The sequence below is a fragment of the Bos taurus genome, chromosome 21 (assembly GCF_002263795.3).
Source record: "Bos taurus isolate L1 Dominette 01449 registration number 42190680 breed Hereford chromosome 21, ARS-UCD2.0, whole genome shotgun sequence".
NCBI classification, from domain to species: Eukaryota; Metazoa; Chordata; class Mammalia; order Artiodactyla; family Bovidae; genus Bos; species Bos taurus.
The window spans coordinates 26532443-26549067 of NC_037348.1; the positions used below are offsets into that span (position 1 = coordinate 26532443).

Sequence of the window (16625 nt, forward strand, 5' to 3'; positions counted from 1 at the left end):
GTTGAGATGGCAATCTAGGGAAGAAAGGATTATAGAATAAGGTGGGGATAGACTCAAGTAGTGAGAAATTAGAACCGGCAATACCCAGGTCAGTTACAAATAGAAAGTGAAAAAGAAGAAGGAATCAAAGAAAATATCAAAATTTCTGGCTCTGGCTTCTTGGCTGTGCCATTCATGGTGTTGAGAATATAAGAGGAGTGCTGGCTCAGTGGAATGGGAGCTGGGGAAAAAACTGAGCTCAGTCATGGACACGTTGACTGGAAAGGCTCTATGGATCAGTCAGATGGAGATGTTTGGAAGGCAAGGGAAAGAGCAGTTTAAAGATGTGAGGTGAGCAGTGGACTAGTGTTCAAGATTATCCAGAGAGAAAGAAGCTGTCAAAATGATAGTATGCATTTGCCTATGTCTGTGAAAGAGGATTGGAAGCAGACTGCATGTAGGTACCTTTTTAAAAAAATTCTATTTTGGCCGTGTTGAGTCTTAGTTGCAGCATGGGGGAACTTTAGTTGCAATGCACCTCTGTAACTGTGGCACACAGGCTTCAGAGCACTCAAGTTCAGTTCCCCACCCCCCACCATGTGGGATCTTAGTTTCCTGACCAGGAACTAAACCTGGGATCCTTGCATTGGAGGGCAGATTCTTAACCACTGGACCACCAGGGAAGTCTCAAGTAGGTACCTATTTTAATATTAATTCTATTCATACTCATTCCACAACACTTTTTGCTTTAATCTTAAAAAATTTTATTATTTCTTTATTTTTGCACCATGCCAGTATGTGAGAACTCTCCCAGGGATCAAACCTGTGCCCTTGCAGTAAAAGCACAGATTGTTAACCACTGGACCACCAGGGAAGTCCCAACCTTTTTGGCTTTTTTAATAAATAAATCTATAAGGGTTCAGTGTTCTGGAGGTCTTAGTCTGCCAAATTAAGAACATAATTGCCTTCTTGGGGGACATGGCAAACATCAAGAGCTAAATGTAGAATGGGGATGTCTATTAGTATTTCAATAAAAGTTGATATCATTATTATAAACATTGGTGTCCCAGTTATTGATGGAGAAATGATGGACCTTAAAAGTGTATATCCCTGGCTCTTCATTTTTCTTTCTCTTCTATTCAGGTTGGGGAAAATCTTTTCCTAGCATTTTCACTCACATAGATTTTCAGAGACCCAAGGAATTGTAGAGGATCTAGCCTCTCTCTCTCTCTCTCTCTCTCTCTCTCTTTTTTTTTTTTTTCTGTTGCAGCATCCTAACCAATGGACCATCAGGGAATTCCCTCCAGTCTCTCTTAGAACTGCCAATTGGTGATAAGTTCACATGCTGTAAAGACAAGACACAGCGCTCGGGTCAAGAAATTCTCTTGACGTATCAAGACTCTTAAGAATGCATCTCATGGTCTCCTGGGTTTAAGCTGTATCTCAGAAATTAGTGGCATGCAAATTATTTGACTTGGCTGTTTGCATAAGATGTCCTTGCCATGCTTCAGGGCATACCAGACACAATCATACCATAATTACAGGGGAGCTCTGGGGACTGGCTTCAATTAACCAAGCTGCTTCTCAGTTATCATTATATTATCCATATTTATAGCATTTGACATTTCCACAGTGCTCTTTAATCATATTGCATGTGGGTTGCCTTAATCTAAATCTTTCAGCATACTTGGGATGCTGGCTGTTCCTGTTCTCTGGATCTTCCAGATGGAGAAAGTAGGCAAGGACCAGTATCCAGTGATAGAACCAGAGAGCTACAGTCTCAGGTCTTCTGGGCAGGCCAGTGGTGGTTATGCATTTATTCTAAAATTCAAAGGCCTGCTGGATAAGGTTGGGTAGGTCAGTGGGATGATAAGACACTGAACTAAAGGCAAAGACACTGTCTTTATTTATTTTTAAAATATTGATTTCTATATGTTTATTTGATCCTGGTGGGTCTTTGTTGCTGCAGACTGGCTTTCTCTAGCTGGGGCAAGCAGGGGCTCTGCTCTAGTTTCAGTGCACAGACTTCTCATTGCTGTGGCTTTTCTTGTAGCAGAGCATGGGCTCTAGGTGTGTAGGCTTCAGTAGTTGTAGTACATGGGCTCAGTATGCGGTTCAGAGGCTCTAGAATAACAGGCTCAGTAGTTGTGGCACACAGGCTTCCTTGCTCTGTGGCATGCAGGATTTTCCCAGACCAGGGGTGGAACTGGTATCTTGCATTCCAAGGCAGATTCTTAACCACTGGACCACCAGGGAAGCCCAAAGACACGGTCTTTAGTCCAAAGGTCTGAGGACTGGACTTGCCTAGAGCAATGCAATCTCCGAAGCTGAGTGTCCTAGCAACCACTGTTCTATCAAGATAAGAGTTGTAGGGTTTCTGCTACTGCCAAGCTGAGTTAACTCCAACTTCTTTGGGTCTAACGGTTATCTAGTCTTTCTTGGTTGGACAGTTTAGCTTGGGCAGGGCAGAGAGGCTTGTCTGAAATGGAGATACCAAATATAGGACCCCACCCTCTTCTGCCTGCTGATTCCTCCCACAGCTTGAGCCTGGACTCTAACTGCAGAGATTCTGACAAAGTCTTACATCTGTTTATGAATGGATAATATTACCACTCTGATCTGCACGCAGCAGCCCCATAGAAAACATTGACTCTACTCACAGCATACAGTTGTCACATGGAGTTTGATATGCATACTTTTGCATGTAGATCTATGATTGTCTTTGGCCAGTTTCCTTCAGATCCATCTAGAAATGACTTCCCTCTGTCATTCCACATCAGATTCACAAAGAAGACAACCACTCCTGTCAACTCTCCAACATTTCTCTCTTTCACTATAAATCACAAATCTCTCATCTAAGTTTATAGATACAGAAATCATATGATTACAGGGATGAACTTGTTAGAAAGATTTTTTTGCACTGAATTTGAAACCAAATGAATGTTAAATTGTGTGATTTCCCCCCCCCCGCCCCGATTTAATTAACATTATGCTTAGGTTTTGCTTTCTCTCACTCGATGAGTAATTTTAAAGAATAACCTGTCTGAGATTCCTTCCTAAAGCACAGTGTTTGATCAGGCACTACAGGCTCATTTTGTAAATGCCATTACTCGGTCAAGTGTTTTTTTTCAGTGAATGGCTTTCCCAGAACCTAACCAGGTCCTCACTCGACCTATAGTCACACATCGTCACACACTCCAAGGCCATGTTCCAAACCTCAGCATTCTTTATTTTCTTTATTTTTAATTGGAGGATAATTGCTTTACAATGTTGTGTTGGTTTCTGCTGTACAACAACGTGAATCAGCTATAAGTATACATATATCCCCTCCCTCTTGAGTCTCCATCCCACCCCCAGCTTTCCTTATTAACCCATTGAATCCTTTGGAGGGAGATAACCACCAGCAAAACTTACTGACCAGCTGAAGAACTCCTTTAACCCATCTACTCATGACCTCACACTCTTCACGTAAATAGATTTCCTCTCTCATTTACAACTGATCTTGTAGGTGAAATATCCTTGGTCAAGCCTGGTCCTCTCTTTGTGTTCTTGATTCTCTTCTGCACTCAACCTCCTTTTCCAGTAGTCATGTACGGATGTGAGAGTTGGACCATTAAGAAGGCTGAGCGCCGAAGAATTGATGCTTTTGAACTGTGGTGTTGGAGAAGACTCTTGAGAGTCCCTTGGACTGCAAAGAAATCAAACCAGGCAATCCTAACAGAAATCAGTGCTGAATATTCATTGGAAGGACTGTTGTTGAAGCTGAAGCTCCAATACTTTGGCCACCTGATGTGAAGAGCTGACTCATTGGAAAAGACCCTGCTGCTGGAAAAGATTGAAGGTAGGAGAAGAAGGGGACAACAGAGGATGAGATGGTTAGATGGCATCACCAACTTGATGGACATGAGTTTGAGCAGGCTCTGGGAAATAGTGGAGGACAGGGAAGCCTAGGGTGCTGCAGTTCATGGGGTCACAAAGAGTCGGGACACAACTGAGCAACTGAACAACAAAGACTGCATCTCAGACCAACTTCTCCTTCTGTCCAATTTGATGTCCTTCACAGTTTTTGATTCTAAGCACTCTCCCTGGCAAACTTCCCAAATGTGAACCTCAGCTCACAATCAGCTTCCCAGGCAACACAACCTGCGACAAGTCCTTATTTACTGGCTAGCATGGAGGTAGGGCTTTATAAATACGAATTCTCTCCCTCCAGATGCTGATTGACTTCCTGGGTTGCAACTTCAACTACCTGTCCCTATACATTCAGGATATTTTCTCTTGCTCAAAAGTCACCTTCCTGGGGACTTCCCTAACAGCCTGGTGACTAAGAATGTGTTTTCACTGCTGAGGGCTTGGGTTCAATTCTTGGTTGGGAAACTAAGATCCCACAAGCAGTGTGGCAAGACAGAAAAAAAAAAAAAAAAAGCCACCTCCTCCCTGAAGTCTCTCCTGATTGCCTGCTTCATGGGGGTGGAGTTTGATTGCTTTCCTGTTGCTAACAGAGGCTTATTTGCCTCTATTAGCACTTGCCTGACTGGGCTGGCACAGAACAGGAACTGAATGGATGCTGAGTGACTAAGCGAGTTCTGCCTGTCCAGCAGGACATTCCCCTGTTGTCAGAAACCAGGGCCACCCACTTGGAGCCCATCCCAGATTAGAGAATGTGTATCATTTATGGTTTCCAGGTCCTGCCTCCACTTTGTTTATTCAGTTGAGTTCAGTCGCTTAGTCTTGTCCGACTCTTTGCGACTCCATGAACTGCAGGGTGCCAGGCCTCCCCGTCCATCACCAACTCCCAGAGTTCACTCAAACTCATGTCCATCGAGTCAGTGATGCCATCCAGCCATCTCATCCTCTGTCATCCCCTTCTCCTCCTGCCCCCTATCCCTCCCAGAATCAGAGTCTTTTCCAATGAGTCAACTCTTCTCATGAGGTGGCCAAAGTACTGGGGTTTCAGCTTTAGCATCATTCCTTCCAAAGAAATCCCAGGGCTGATCTCCTTCAGAATGGACTGGTTGGATCTCCTTGCAGTCCAAGGGACTCTCAAGAGTCTTCTCCAACACCACAGTTCAAAAGCATCAATTCTTCGGTGCTCAGCTTTCTTCACAGTCCAACTCTCATGTTTATTATGTCTCTTTAAATCCATTTATCTAAAGAATACAAAGTTCCAGTTTTGTTAGAAGCCATGGTATGGAAGGAGTACAGGCATCTGATAAGATGGTTCTTTGGGACACTAGTCCACCACCCTCTTGGTCTGTTGGCTTTCAAAATAAAGTTGCTATTCCTTGCCCCTACAACTCATCTCTCGATTTATTAGTCTTTCAGGTGGCAAGCTGCGTGAGCTTGGGCTCTGTAACAAAAACAATTTTTAATGTGGTTAGATCTTGACATCCCAGCTCTTTACTGATCTACATGGTAGAGTAGAGGCTCAATAATATTTTGCTAAACATTTGTTCTAACCAGGAAAGTGAAAGTGAAAGTGTTAGTCATTCAGTAAGTAGTGTTTGACTCTTTGCAACCCCATGGACTGTAGCCTTCCAGGCTTCTTTGTCCATGGAATTCTCCAGGCAAGGTTACTGGAGTGGGTAGCTATTCCCTTCTCTAGGGGATCTTGCCGACCCAGGGATCAAACCCAGGGTCTTCTGCATTGCAGGAAGATTCTTTGCTGTCTAACCAGGAAAGGGGTTAACAAGTGGGCACAGCAGAGAGACAATACATATGATGAGGGTTGCATATTAAGGTTTCAGTGAGAACATTATTGACATGACTCTGTCCATAAGACCAAGGTTAGGGGAATTCTCAGTGGTTAGGACTCTGCACTTCCACTGCCAGGGGCCTAGGTTCAATCCCTGGTTGGTGGACTAAGATCCCTCATGTTGCATAGTGCAGCCAAAAGAAAGAAAAGAAAAAGAAAGGACCAAGGTCAGGACAAGCATTCTCAGTTCAGTTCAGTTCAGTCACTCAGTCGTGTCCAATTCTTTGCGACCCCATGAATTGCAGCACGTCAGGCTTCCCTGTCCATCACTAACTCCCGCAGTTTACTCAAACTCACATCCATCGAGTTGGTGATGCCATCCAGCCATCTCATCCTCTGCCGTCTCCTTCTCCTCTTGCCCCCAATCCCTCCCAGCATCTGAGTCTTTTCCAATGAGTCAACTCTTCGCATGAGGTAGCCAAAGTACTGGAGTTTCAGCTTCAGCATCAGTCATTCCAATGAACATCCAGGACTGATCTCCTTTAGGATGGACTGGTTGGATCTCCTTGCAGTCCAAGGGACTCTCAAGAGTCTTCTCCAACACCACAGCTCAAAAGCATCAATTCTTCGGCGCTCAGCTTTCTTCACAGTCCAATTCTCACATCCATACATGACCACTGGAAAACCATAGCCTTGACTAGACAGACCTTTGTTGGCAAAGTAATATCTCAGCTTTTGAATATGCTATCTAGGTTGGTCATAACTTTCCTTCCAAGGAGTAAGCGTCTTTTAATTTCATGGCTGCAATCACCATCTGCAGTGATTTTGGAGCCCACATGCTGTCCAATCGAAGGAGTGGGTAACAAGAGAATTTGTAAGAGGTTCAATGAGAGGAAAGAAAAGAGGTAATGGAATAGGAAATTATAATCAGAAAATGGATTGCAACTTCCAGGGAATGACACAGTGCCATATGATAACAAGGTCCAGGTAATGACAAAGTTTGTGTATAGTTCAGTGGAGAAGAAATGAAAACATCAGGAGGTGTGAGGCAACAGAGAATTGTAAAGTCAGGCTCTTCACTTGGTGGGGCCTCACTGAGAGAAATGACTGCCTCATTTTTAGGGAAAGGAAGGTAGAGAAGGGAGGAGAAGGAGAAGGTAAGCACACTGCAAAAAAACAAAAAACAAAACAAAACACTCCGAGCAGAAAAGCACATTCCTGCGCTAGGCAGGTAGCAACATTGTGAAAGCTCAGGCAGCCAGATACTATAGACTCCAAGACAGAAGGATGGTCCTTGAGAGTGGGGTGTGAGCTATTTTGTTAATCTTTGCATTTCCTGCAGAAACCACCACATTTCTGGCACATAGTAAGTCTTGGTAGAGCTTTGCTCAACTCAATTATGGTAAAATTACTTTGTCCTCATGTGAATAAGAAATTATCTTTGGGAAGTTAATTTTTGAAGAATCTCCAAGTATCCAGAAGAACATCTTCATTATTCTAAAATACTTTCTTTCCTCTTTTTTTTGTTTGGTTGATAATAACTTATTCATTTTAAATTATAAAATAATACACACCTAGAACTTAAAGAATATACTCAGAAACAACCAACCAAACCCAAACCCTCAAAATCTCATTCATCAGTGATTTTTTTTTCTGGGTTTAAACTTTTAAAGTATATTTATTGATACATGTTGTACAGATTTTGTGTTGTTTTCACTAGGCATATTCTGGATATTTTCCTATGATAACAAATATGGCTCTTTCATCTCAGTTTTAATGGCATATATTGGTCTATTGTCTGGATGTACTATCATTTTCTTTCTTAGACTCTGATGTTTTCAATTTTTTGTTTTGCTTTGTTTGCCATTACAAACTGTACTGTTACAAACATCCTAGTATTTAAAATCTATGTGCAAAATGGATTATTTCCTTAGGCTAAATTTCAACTTGAATTACTTGATTACAAGTTTGACATATTTTAAGTCTTCTACAGATGGTGACTGCAGCCAGGAAATTAAAAGACGCTTACTCCTTGGAAGGAAAGTTATGACCAACCTAGATAGCATATTCAAAAGCAAAGACATTACTTTGCCAACAAAGGTTCGTCTAGTCAAGGCTATGGTTTTTCCTGTGGTCATGTATGGATGTGAGAGTTGGACTGTGAAGAAGGCTGAGCGCCGTAGAATTGATGCTTTTGAACTGTGGTGTTGGAGAAGACTCTTGAGAGTCCCTTGGACTGCAAGGAGATCCAACCAGTCCATTCTGAAGGAGATCAGCCCTGGGATTTCTTTGGAAGGAATGATGCTAAAGCTGAAACTCCGGTACTTTGGCCACCTCATGTGAAGAGTTGATTCATTGGGAAAGACTCTGATGCTGGGAGGGACTGGGGGCAGGAGGAGAAGGGGATGACAGAGGATGAGATGGCTGGATGGCATCACTGACTCGATGGACGTGAGTCTGGGTGAACTCCGGGAGTTGGTGATGGACAGGGAGGCCTGGCGTGCTGCGATTCATGGGGTCGCAAAGAGTCGGACATGACTGAGTGACTGATCTGATCTGATCTGAATATATATTGTGAAGTTTCTTTTCAGAAGGTTGTCCCAATTAGTATTTCCACCAGAAAGTTCTGAGAGTGCTTACTTTTCTAAATCATGTCCAACAGACCCCTAGTGGTTTTTATTCCATTAAAAAAAAAAATTTGGGTCAGTGCAAGAAAGTTAAAAATAAATTTTTAAAATTTGCTTTTAAAACTGAATCTAAACTTTTTCTCACATACTTATTGGTTATTTGTACTCCTTTTTATAAAATGCTTGTTCATATATTTTATCCGTTTTCCCCATTGGGGTATTTTTCTTTTTAAATGAATTGATGGCAAATAGTTTGGCCTAGATTGTTTCTCAAAATCCTAAAAATTAAAAAAAAATGTACTTTTTTTATTATGGAAAAGTTTTACTATATACAAGAGTAGAGAGAACTGCATATGAAACCCCCATGTACTCATCAACTCAAGCCCCAGATTCAACAATTATCAAGTCTTTATTAATCATCTTGTTTCCTTTTTTTTTGGCAGCAAGTCCTCAACATCATCTCATTTCGTCTATAAATTAATTTCAGTATATAGAAGATTGAAAATTATGTGGTCAAATCACTAACTTTTTCCTGTGTGGTTTCTGCCTTTGGTATTTTGCTCAAAGATATATAAATCTTCATCTATATTTTCCAGCTGTCTTTTGGTTTCCTTTTTAAAAAATCTTTGATTTTTTTAATCTATCAGAATTGAACTATCTTTTTTCAAATATTTAGCTAATTGCTGAAATAAGTTAGTATAATCCTACCAATTTGAAACATCAAATTTATTACATGTGAAATATTCACAGACAGCTAGATCTGTCTGGTCTTATGCCGATATTACTGTTTTTTTGAGTATGTCCTTAACATTCATTATTGTAAATTCCCTGGAATAACACTACAGATCAATCATTCATGGACCGTTTTGATGTGCAGCTATCCAAAATTAAAAAAAAAAAAAAAAACCTTAAAATTGAAGCCATATTGTTCATTATCACCACAAAACTAAATTGCAAGCTCAGCATATAAAAGGCTGTGCCTTCTCACGTCCCATTTTTTAAAAAATCACTTCTTTAACCTATTACATGTTTGCACATGAAACAAACATTTAGAGATTATTAGAAATTGAATCCCAATAACCAGTTAAGTGTGTTTAGAGTTCCTATTATGCACTAGGACATAAGGTTTTATGCTGATTGTGCAGGGGAAACAAGTTCTTATCTTCAAGCAGCTCATCAAGTCCAAATTCTGAGATAGATTTTGGGGACTCTGGCCCTCCCATTAAGAATCCGTGAATAGGAGAAGACTAGTAAGAAATGCAGGTCTGAGGACATAATCATCCATGGGAAGAATGGAACTGTGAAAGCACCTATCTGTGGGTGGTTGGTGTTTGATTTCTCTCAATCCTTATTTCTCTGGTGCTTTCTCATCATTTCATGGGTCTCTGAGCTCTCCCCAGCTGGGGCTCCAGTGACCTCATTTACAACACTCTTGATAAGAGCCCTCAGGCTGAGAGGTTCTGGGAAAAAGATACTTCACCTCCAAAAGCTTTCAGTTGAATGGCAGGCCCTTACCCTAATGAGCACTGGTTCAGATTTCCCAGAAAGGCTGCAAATGTCAACTATGCTATCTTCAAAATTATCGGCTTGATTTTCTTCACTTTTCCAAAGGATTTGTTTAATAGATATCTCCTCAAAATTCTACCCCATCTTTAGTCATACTTCAATAATTTTTTTAAATGGAGGAAAAAGCAGCCATAGCTATTCCACTGTTATCAACAAAATATTCTTTGATTTTATTGAGAAAGCAGTTAAGAACAATGTTTGGATCTTTTGTTTCTGTTCCCTGAATCAGATTCCTAATTATTGCATTAGGCTACAGGTAACAAAATACTCAATTATTAATACAGTTACATAAAGTGACTTATTGTTCTCATGTAACAAGCAGCTCAGGGACTTCCCTGGTGGTCCAGTGGTTAAGACTTTAGCCTTCCAATGCAGGAGGCGCAGGTTTAGCCCCTGGTTGGGGAACTAAGATCCCACATGCCTTGTGGCCAAAAACCCAAAATACAAAAGAGAAGCAATATTGTAACACATTCAATAAAGACTTAAAAACAAAGTAAAAAGCCCAGGTGAAAGCAAAGCTGGGCAGTTGTTCAGCAATGTCCTGAAGGGCCTAGACTTTTCTCTTTCTACTCCACCATCTTCAACTATGAAATTCACTCTCATTGTGGCAAGGTGGCTGTCATAGCTCTAGTAATATAATGCCTGCAACCCAAGTGGGACAGGAAAAGAGAAACATGCCAGATGAGTTTGGCTCTGTTAAGTCTTTCTAGAAGCTCCAAAACACACTTCACTTGGAGACTACTGGCCAGAACTGTGTCCTGTGGCCGTCTTCACAGCAGGGGAGGCCAGGTGACTATGTGTCTTAACTAGGAGCTTTGTTGCCCAGAACAAACCCGATCACTGTTATCAATAGTAAGAAAGATGGGAAGAATGCCACAACTCCTTAGCCAGCGGACATGTGTAGTCTATTCCTAGGGGGATGCTGGCATGGACTTGGGCTTCTTTGTGTCTTTCTCAAAGCCTGTACTCTGACAATACTGTCTGAAAGGGAAGGAATAACCTTGGTCTCGATGCATTCACTAAATCACTCACTCATTCTTTAATTGATGATTTAATATTTGATGAGCATCTTCTTTAAACAAGGCATGGAGGAAACAGTGACCAAAACAGACATCATCCTAGCCTTCACAGAGCATTCAGTCCTAAATTTAAAGAAAGAAAAAATAAAACAGGGCACTCTATTTTTTCTTTCCCCCTCTAATTTGGTTATGTTGTTCAGCTTGTGGGATCTTAGTTCCTTGATCAGGGATTGAACCTGGGCCCTGCAGTGAAAGCGCCAAGTCCTAACTACTGGACCACCAGGGAATTCCCAGGGGTTGATGTATCTTCGATCTCTCTTTAACTTCCACTGAAACAACCATATCCAGTTTTGAAGCATAAATATCCTCTGATGGTCAGTGGAAAATGCTGTCACAAGTGGGGTGATCTTGAGCAACTCAGAATCAGGCAGACTGATTTGGAAGAAAACTTCAATGTGCAAAAAGCCAATATTAATAATAGAGACCAGTGCATTTAACTACTTGGAATACTGTTCCGTTTACTGACCCAGAATGGCTTAGCAGGATGCAGAGTTATTCTGTGTAGCAAATCGTTCAGTGAGCTTGTTGAGGGCAGGAGGAGCTGTCTTAGCCACCTCTGCATTCCGCAGATTGACTCAGTGACCAACTCATGGTAAGTACTTAGTAACTATGTCTGCTGACCCAGACTCGAAGTTTTACCGTTCTCTCTTCCTCTAAAATGCAGGAAGAGCCACATGGATATTCTTTAAGATCAAAGTGATCAGTCAGTAATCCCTGACCTTTGAAAATATATTTGCAAATATATAGGGCAAATTTATTCTTCCTGGGCTGCATGTTGAAGTTCTGCAACCAGTATGCCAAGACAGGCTGCCACCTTTGTCGTGGGTGTGAGAGGTGTGGCAGAGATATTAAACTCTCCCTCCTGGGGAGGGGCATTGTGTTGAGGGGCTACATAAATTTGACTATGACTAGAAGAGGCATGAGGTGAGAAAGTTTGGGGAGCTCTATTCTACAGCATACACAAAAACTGGTTTGGGGTAAAACTTCACCAAGTGTGAATAACTTAAAAATAAACTTCAGATACATAGTCTGAACAGTCTTCGTCAACCAGATTTTCTTTAGCTAACTTTTTGGATAGCTCAAAAACATCTAAAAATCACTTTTGTGAAGACAGTCTTTTGAAGCCAGGTCCGAAAGGTTACTGGAATCAGTATGGGCAAATTCATTTAAAAGAGGGTCTCGATTTAATATTCCCACAAACTTGAACCAACATACTGTCCAGGGAAATAAACACTATTTGAATCCACCTCTGTGTAATCTTCTAAGAGGATGAAAATAAAAACCAGGCTTTTATTATTTATTGGTATTACACTGCATGACACTCCACAAATCCTTTAGGAATATAAATAAACAAATATTTTTCCTTTTGGCTGGGCAGCAAGTAGGATCTTAGTTCCCCAACCAGGGATTGAACCTGCACCCCTTGCATTGGAAGCACAGAGTCTTAACCACTGGACCACTAGGAAAGTCCTCCAAATTCTATTCTAATCTTGGAAAGATTAGGGAGTGACACACTTGGCTAATCATCTTAACTTCCCACAGAAATATCACCACTGAATCAGGTGATGGTTCAAATCAGCAAATGGTTCAAAACCGTTTCCTTGGCTTTTGGAGTTTTGGTTTGTTCTCTCTCTCTCTCTTTTTTAAAAAATTCACAGGGAAAGTGTTCTGAATCTTCTGCCAATACTCTAATTAAATTGTAAGGTGTTTGAAAGCAGGGACTGTCTTCTCTTTATAGCTTCAGCCCAAAAGTTCTAACATCTTAGGTACTGTGAGCATAAGAAACATTACATCAATAGATGCTGAATACAAACAGTATTTTTGTATCGAGTAGCAAGTTATACACCTTTTTAAAAAGGGAAACCTAACCTCCAGAAGATAAAAATTTGGTTTTGGGGCCTTCCCTGGGGTCGCAGAGTCCGACACAACTGAGTGACAACAACTGGTGGTCCAGTGGTTAAGATTCCACGATTACAATGCAGGAGGCGTGGGTCCCATCCCTGATTGAGGAAGTAAATACCACATGCTTCAGCTAGCCAAATAAATTAAAAGAAAGAAAGAAAAAAAAAGGTTTTGGGTGAAAGGTCACCAAGTGTGAATAACTTTAAAATAGACTTCAAATATTTAATCTGAACAAGCTTTGCTAACCAAGTTTTCTTTAGCCAATTTCTTGGATAGTTTCAACAACATTTAAAATTTATTTTAGTGAACAAATAATCTTTTCAAACCTGGTCCTGAAGGTTACTGAAATCAAGATGGGCAAATTCATTTAGATGAGGGTGCTCAAAAATAACACCTTCCACAAAAGCCAGGAGGAAAGTTTAAATTCTCCTGGACATCTGTGAGTTAACACAAGAGACCCAGAGTGGTGATGCTGCCAATTTCCGTGTCTCTAGCTGCCCTGCTGGCAATCAGTAAGGGTATCTCCTGTCAATTCCTCAAAGGGAATTCAGCTGCCAAATCAGGAGGAAAAAGGAAGTTGTGGAAGGCTCTGTGAAATTGGCACCAGAGCCTACTCAGTTTCAAGGCACCGAGAGTAATATTTGAAAAAAAAAAATCACTTAAAGGTGAGTGCCAAGATTACAAGGGATTTAAATCATTGTAAAATCTTTCCTGATTAAGACCATTAAAAGTACTGGATTCCAGAAACAAGTCTAGAGGAACTAGGGCTGTAAAGGACACCTAGTTAACACCAGAAAATCTACTGCCCTTGAGATGAGAAATGACAGTGGCAATGTAGCATAATACTAAATATACAGAGTGGCCCTGTTATAATAGCTGACTTCTATGGACACAGGATTTACTGAAGGCCCAGTCATGCCCCTAGGAAAGTAATACTGTGGCTGTAGTTTAGTTGGTAAGTTGTGTCTGACTCTTGGTGACCCTATGGACTGGGGCCCGCCAGGCTCCTCTGTCCATGAGATTCTCCAGGCACGAATACTGGGGTGGGGTGCCATTTCCTACTCCAGGGTATCTTCCCCACCCAGGGATCAAACCTGGGTCTCTGCACTAGCAGGCGAATCCTTTACCACTGAGCCACCAGGGAAGCTCAGTGCTGTAGCTACATGGGCAGAAACAACTCCTGTAACAGGGAGATGCAGCGATCCATCGGCGCTCTGTCCTACACCACCAGTTCGCCTGATGGTCCTGAGACTTCGGGAAGAGCCAGCTCAGAAAGCACCAATGGACACAGAGCCAAGAATTTCAGGTTCAAGTCTCTTTCATTCGTTAATTCTTCAACAAATCCCCAAGAATCTCCACGCATGACAAAACTTGGATTTAGGGAAGAGAATTCCTGGGAGAGGTGAGAGAGAGGAAGAGTCGGATTCGGGAGTGTACCTGCTCCCCTTCAATTGTCCCCACCCTCCACCGTCCCCCGATCGGCCCACGTGCCCCCATGCCTAACCCGGAGCGCTCGGGTCTTGCTTCCCAGGGTGGCAAAGGTGCCAGCGTCCCCTCCCGGAACCCCTCTGGGGATCTGCCCACCTGCCCCTGCATACAGACCCTAAGCGGGGGCGCCCCCCTGCTCCGGGCGCCTGGGCGTCCCGGGGAGGAGGACGCGCTTCCCAGGCCAGAGCAGGTGCCCGCGCCCCTGCGCGCGGAGTCGAGGTAGGCGGCCCGGCAGCCCAGCCCAGACGCCGGCCCGGCCCGGGTCCCGGCGGGGGCGCGGGCCCGCGGTAACCCGGAAGAGGCGGCGGCGGCGGCGGGCGTGCGGGAGCCGGGGGGCGGGGGCAGGGGTGGGGGCGGCGCGCTCCAGCCGGCATGGCCGCCGCCGCCGGCTTTGTGTGCCGCGCGCGGGCCCCGGATGCCCGAGCCTCTCCCGGCCCGCCGGGCCGTTGCTGACCCGCCCCGGCTCCCAGCGCCGCGCCCGCCGGGCCGGCCCCGCCTACCCCCTTGCGCCTCCCCGCCCCCTCCTCCAGCCGCCGGGCGGGCGGGCCGCAGCCGCCCTCCGCTCGCCCGCTCCTCGCCGCGCGCCCGCCCGCCCTCGCTCCCTAGCCGGCCTGCCTGCCTGCCTGCCGTGCCGGCGGCGGCGGCGGCGCGCTCCAGCCGCCCCGATGCCCGAGCCAGGCCCCAGGATGAACGGCTTCTCGCTGGGCGAACTGTGCTGGCTCTTCTGCTGCCCGCCCTGCCCGAGCCGCATCGCCGCCAAGCTGGCCTTCCTGCCGCCCGAGCCCACCTACACGGTGCTGGCGCCGGAGCAGCGCGGCCCCGGCGCGCCCGCTCCGGCCTCGGCCGCTTCCACCTCCTCCGCCTCCGCCGCGGCCCAGCCGGCGCCGCAGCAGCCCGAGGAGGGGGGCGCGGGGCCCGGCGCGTGCAGCCTGCACCTGAGCGAGCGCGCCGACTGGCAGTACTCGCAGCGCGAGCTGGACGCCGTCGAGGTCTTCTTCTCGCGCACCGCCCGGGACAACCGGCTAGGCTGCATGTTCGTGCGCTGCGCGCCCTCCAGCCGCTACACGCTGCTCTTCTCGCACGGCAACGCGGTGGACCTGGGCCAGATGTGCAGCTTCTACATCGGCCTGGGCTCGCGCATCAACTGCAACATCTTCTCCTACGACTACTCCGGCTACGGCGTCAGCTCCGGCAAGCCCTCCGAGAAGAACCTCTACGCCGACATCGACGCCGCGTGGCAGGCGCTGCGCACCCGGTGAGCCCGGCGAGGATCGCCAGGCCTGGCCGGCCGCTGCGAGGGGGCCGGGCTGGCATCCCCTGGGGGCCTCAGGGGCAGCCTGAGGGGAGAGGGACCCTCTTTCCGGGCTGTGGGCGAACAGAGATTTCCTTCCCCCACGCACACACACACCCCTCCGCGGCCGTGGTGGCTTCTCTTTTCTTTTCCATCCCTGGCTTTCTTTCACCCCCTTCAAGAACCCCGCCAGCCCTCTGGTTCCTGGAGAGTTCAGATTCGCAGGGTTTTGCCTGCTTTGGCATGCCTGGGTGCCCCCGATCTCCCCGGCTGGGTCTTTTGTGGTTCTGGGCACCACAAGTGGCAGTGTGGGCATGCTTAAATACGGGGCAGAGACAACTTGGTTCGCGTTGAGTTTGTGTGAGCCGGCGGCCAGAGGCTGGAGGGCCTCAGGGTGAAGTGACCTTGGGCAAGGCGCATGAGCTCAAACCTCTTGTTTCCTTCCTTGTAAAGTCAGGGGGCGCGGCGGGAGGGCTTCCAAAATACGTTCCGGTTGTAAAGTGCTCAGCGGGGCCACGTCTGGGCGGCCTTGGAGGGAGCTGGAAGGTCGGGTGGTGTGAAGTTGGACTTCCGGGGCTGAGTAGCTGGCAAGGCGGTCAGGAAGTTTAGCTGGTGGTGGTGAGCCTGGCATCTTTATCAGAAACTTAGTTAAAAAAACAAAAACAAAAAACCCCAGGAGGAGTTCGAATCTTGTACTTAAAGGGCTTGGGGAATCTCTTGACCTTGAATTAGCATTCACGGGAGGACTAGAAAGTGTTTACTGAGGGAGTCTTTTATGTGCGAGGCACAAATTGGGAGCTTGGTTTTGGGGCTAGACACGGTAAGACCAGCAAACCAAACTTGAGTTTTAGTCTCTAGTTACCCGAAAGTCGGGTAAGTGGGCAAGTCACGTCCACCTGTTTGTGCTCCAGTCTGGGTATCTGTGACTTCACCCCAGCCACCTAGTAGCAGGATGGTGAAAACACCTGAGGTCATGTTTTCTCTGACATCGGATTGCT

At 45.2% G+C, this 16625-nt stretch overlaps 1 protein-coding gene across 1 annotated transcript in view; it reads left to right on the forward strand.

Annotated features, from left to right (window-relative positions):
- The first annotated feature begins 14947 nt into the window (after nt 1-14947).
- ABHD17C (abhydrolase domain containing 17C, depalmitoylase) overlaps nt 14948-16625 on the forward strand; it is a 54633-nt gene continuing 52955 nt past the window's right edge. Inside the window, 1 exon segment of the mRNA NM_001099014.1 lies at nt 14948-15591. Coding sequence (NP_001092484.1) covers nt 15002-15591 — 590 coding nt within the window. The 5' untranslated portion in view covers nt 14948-15001.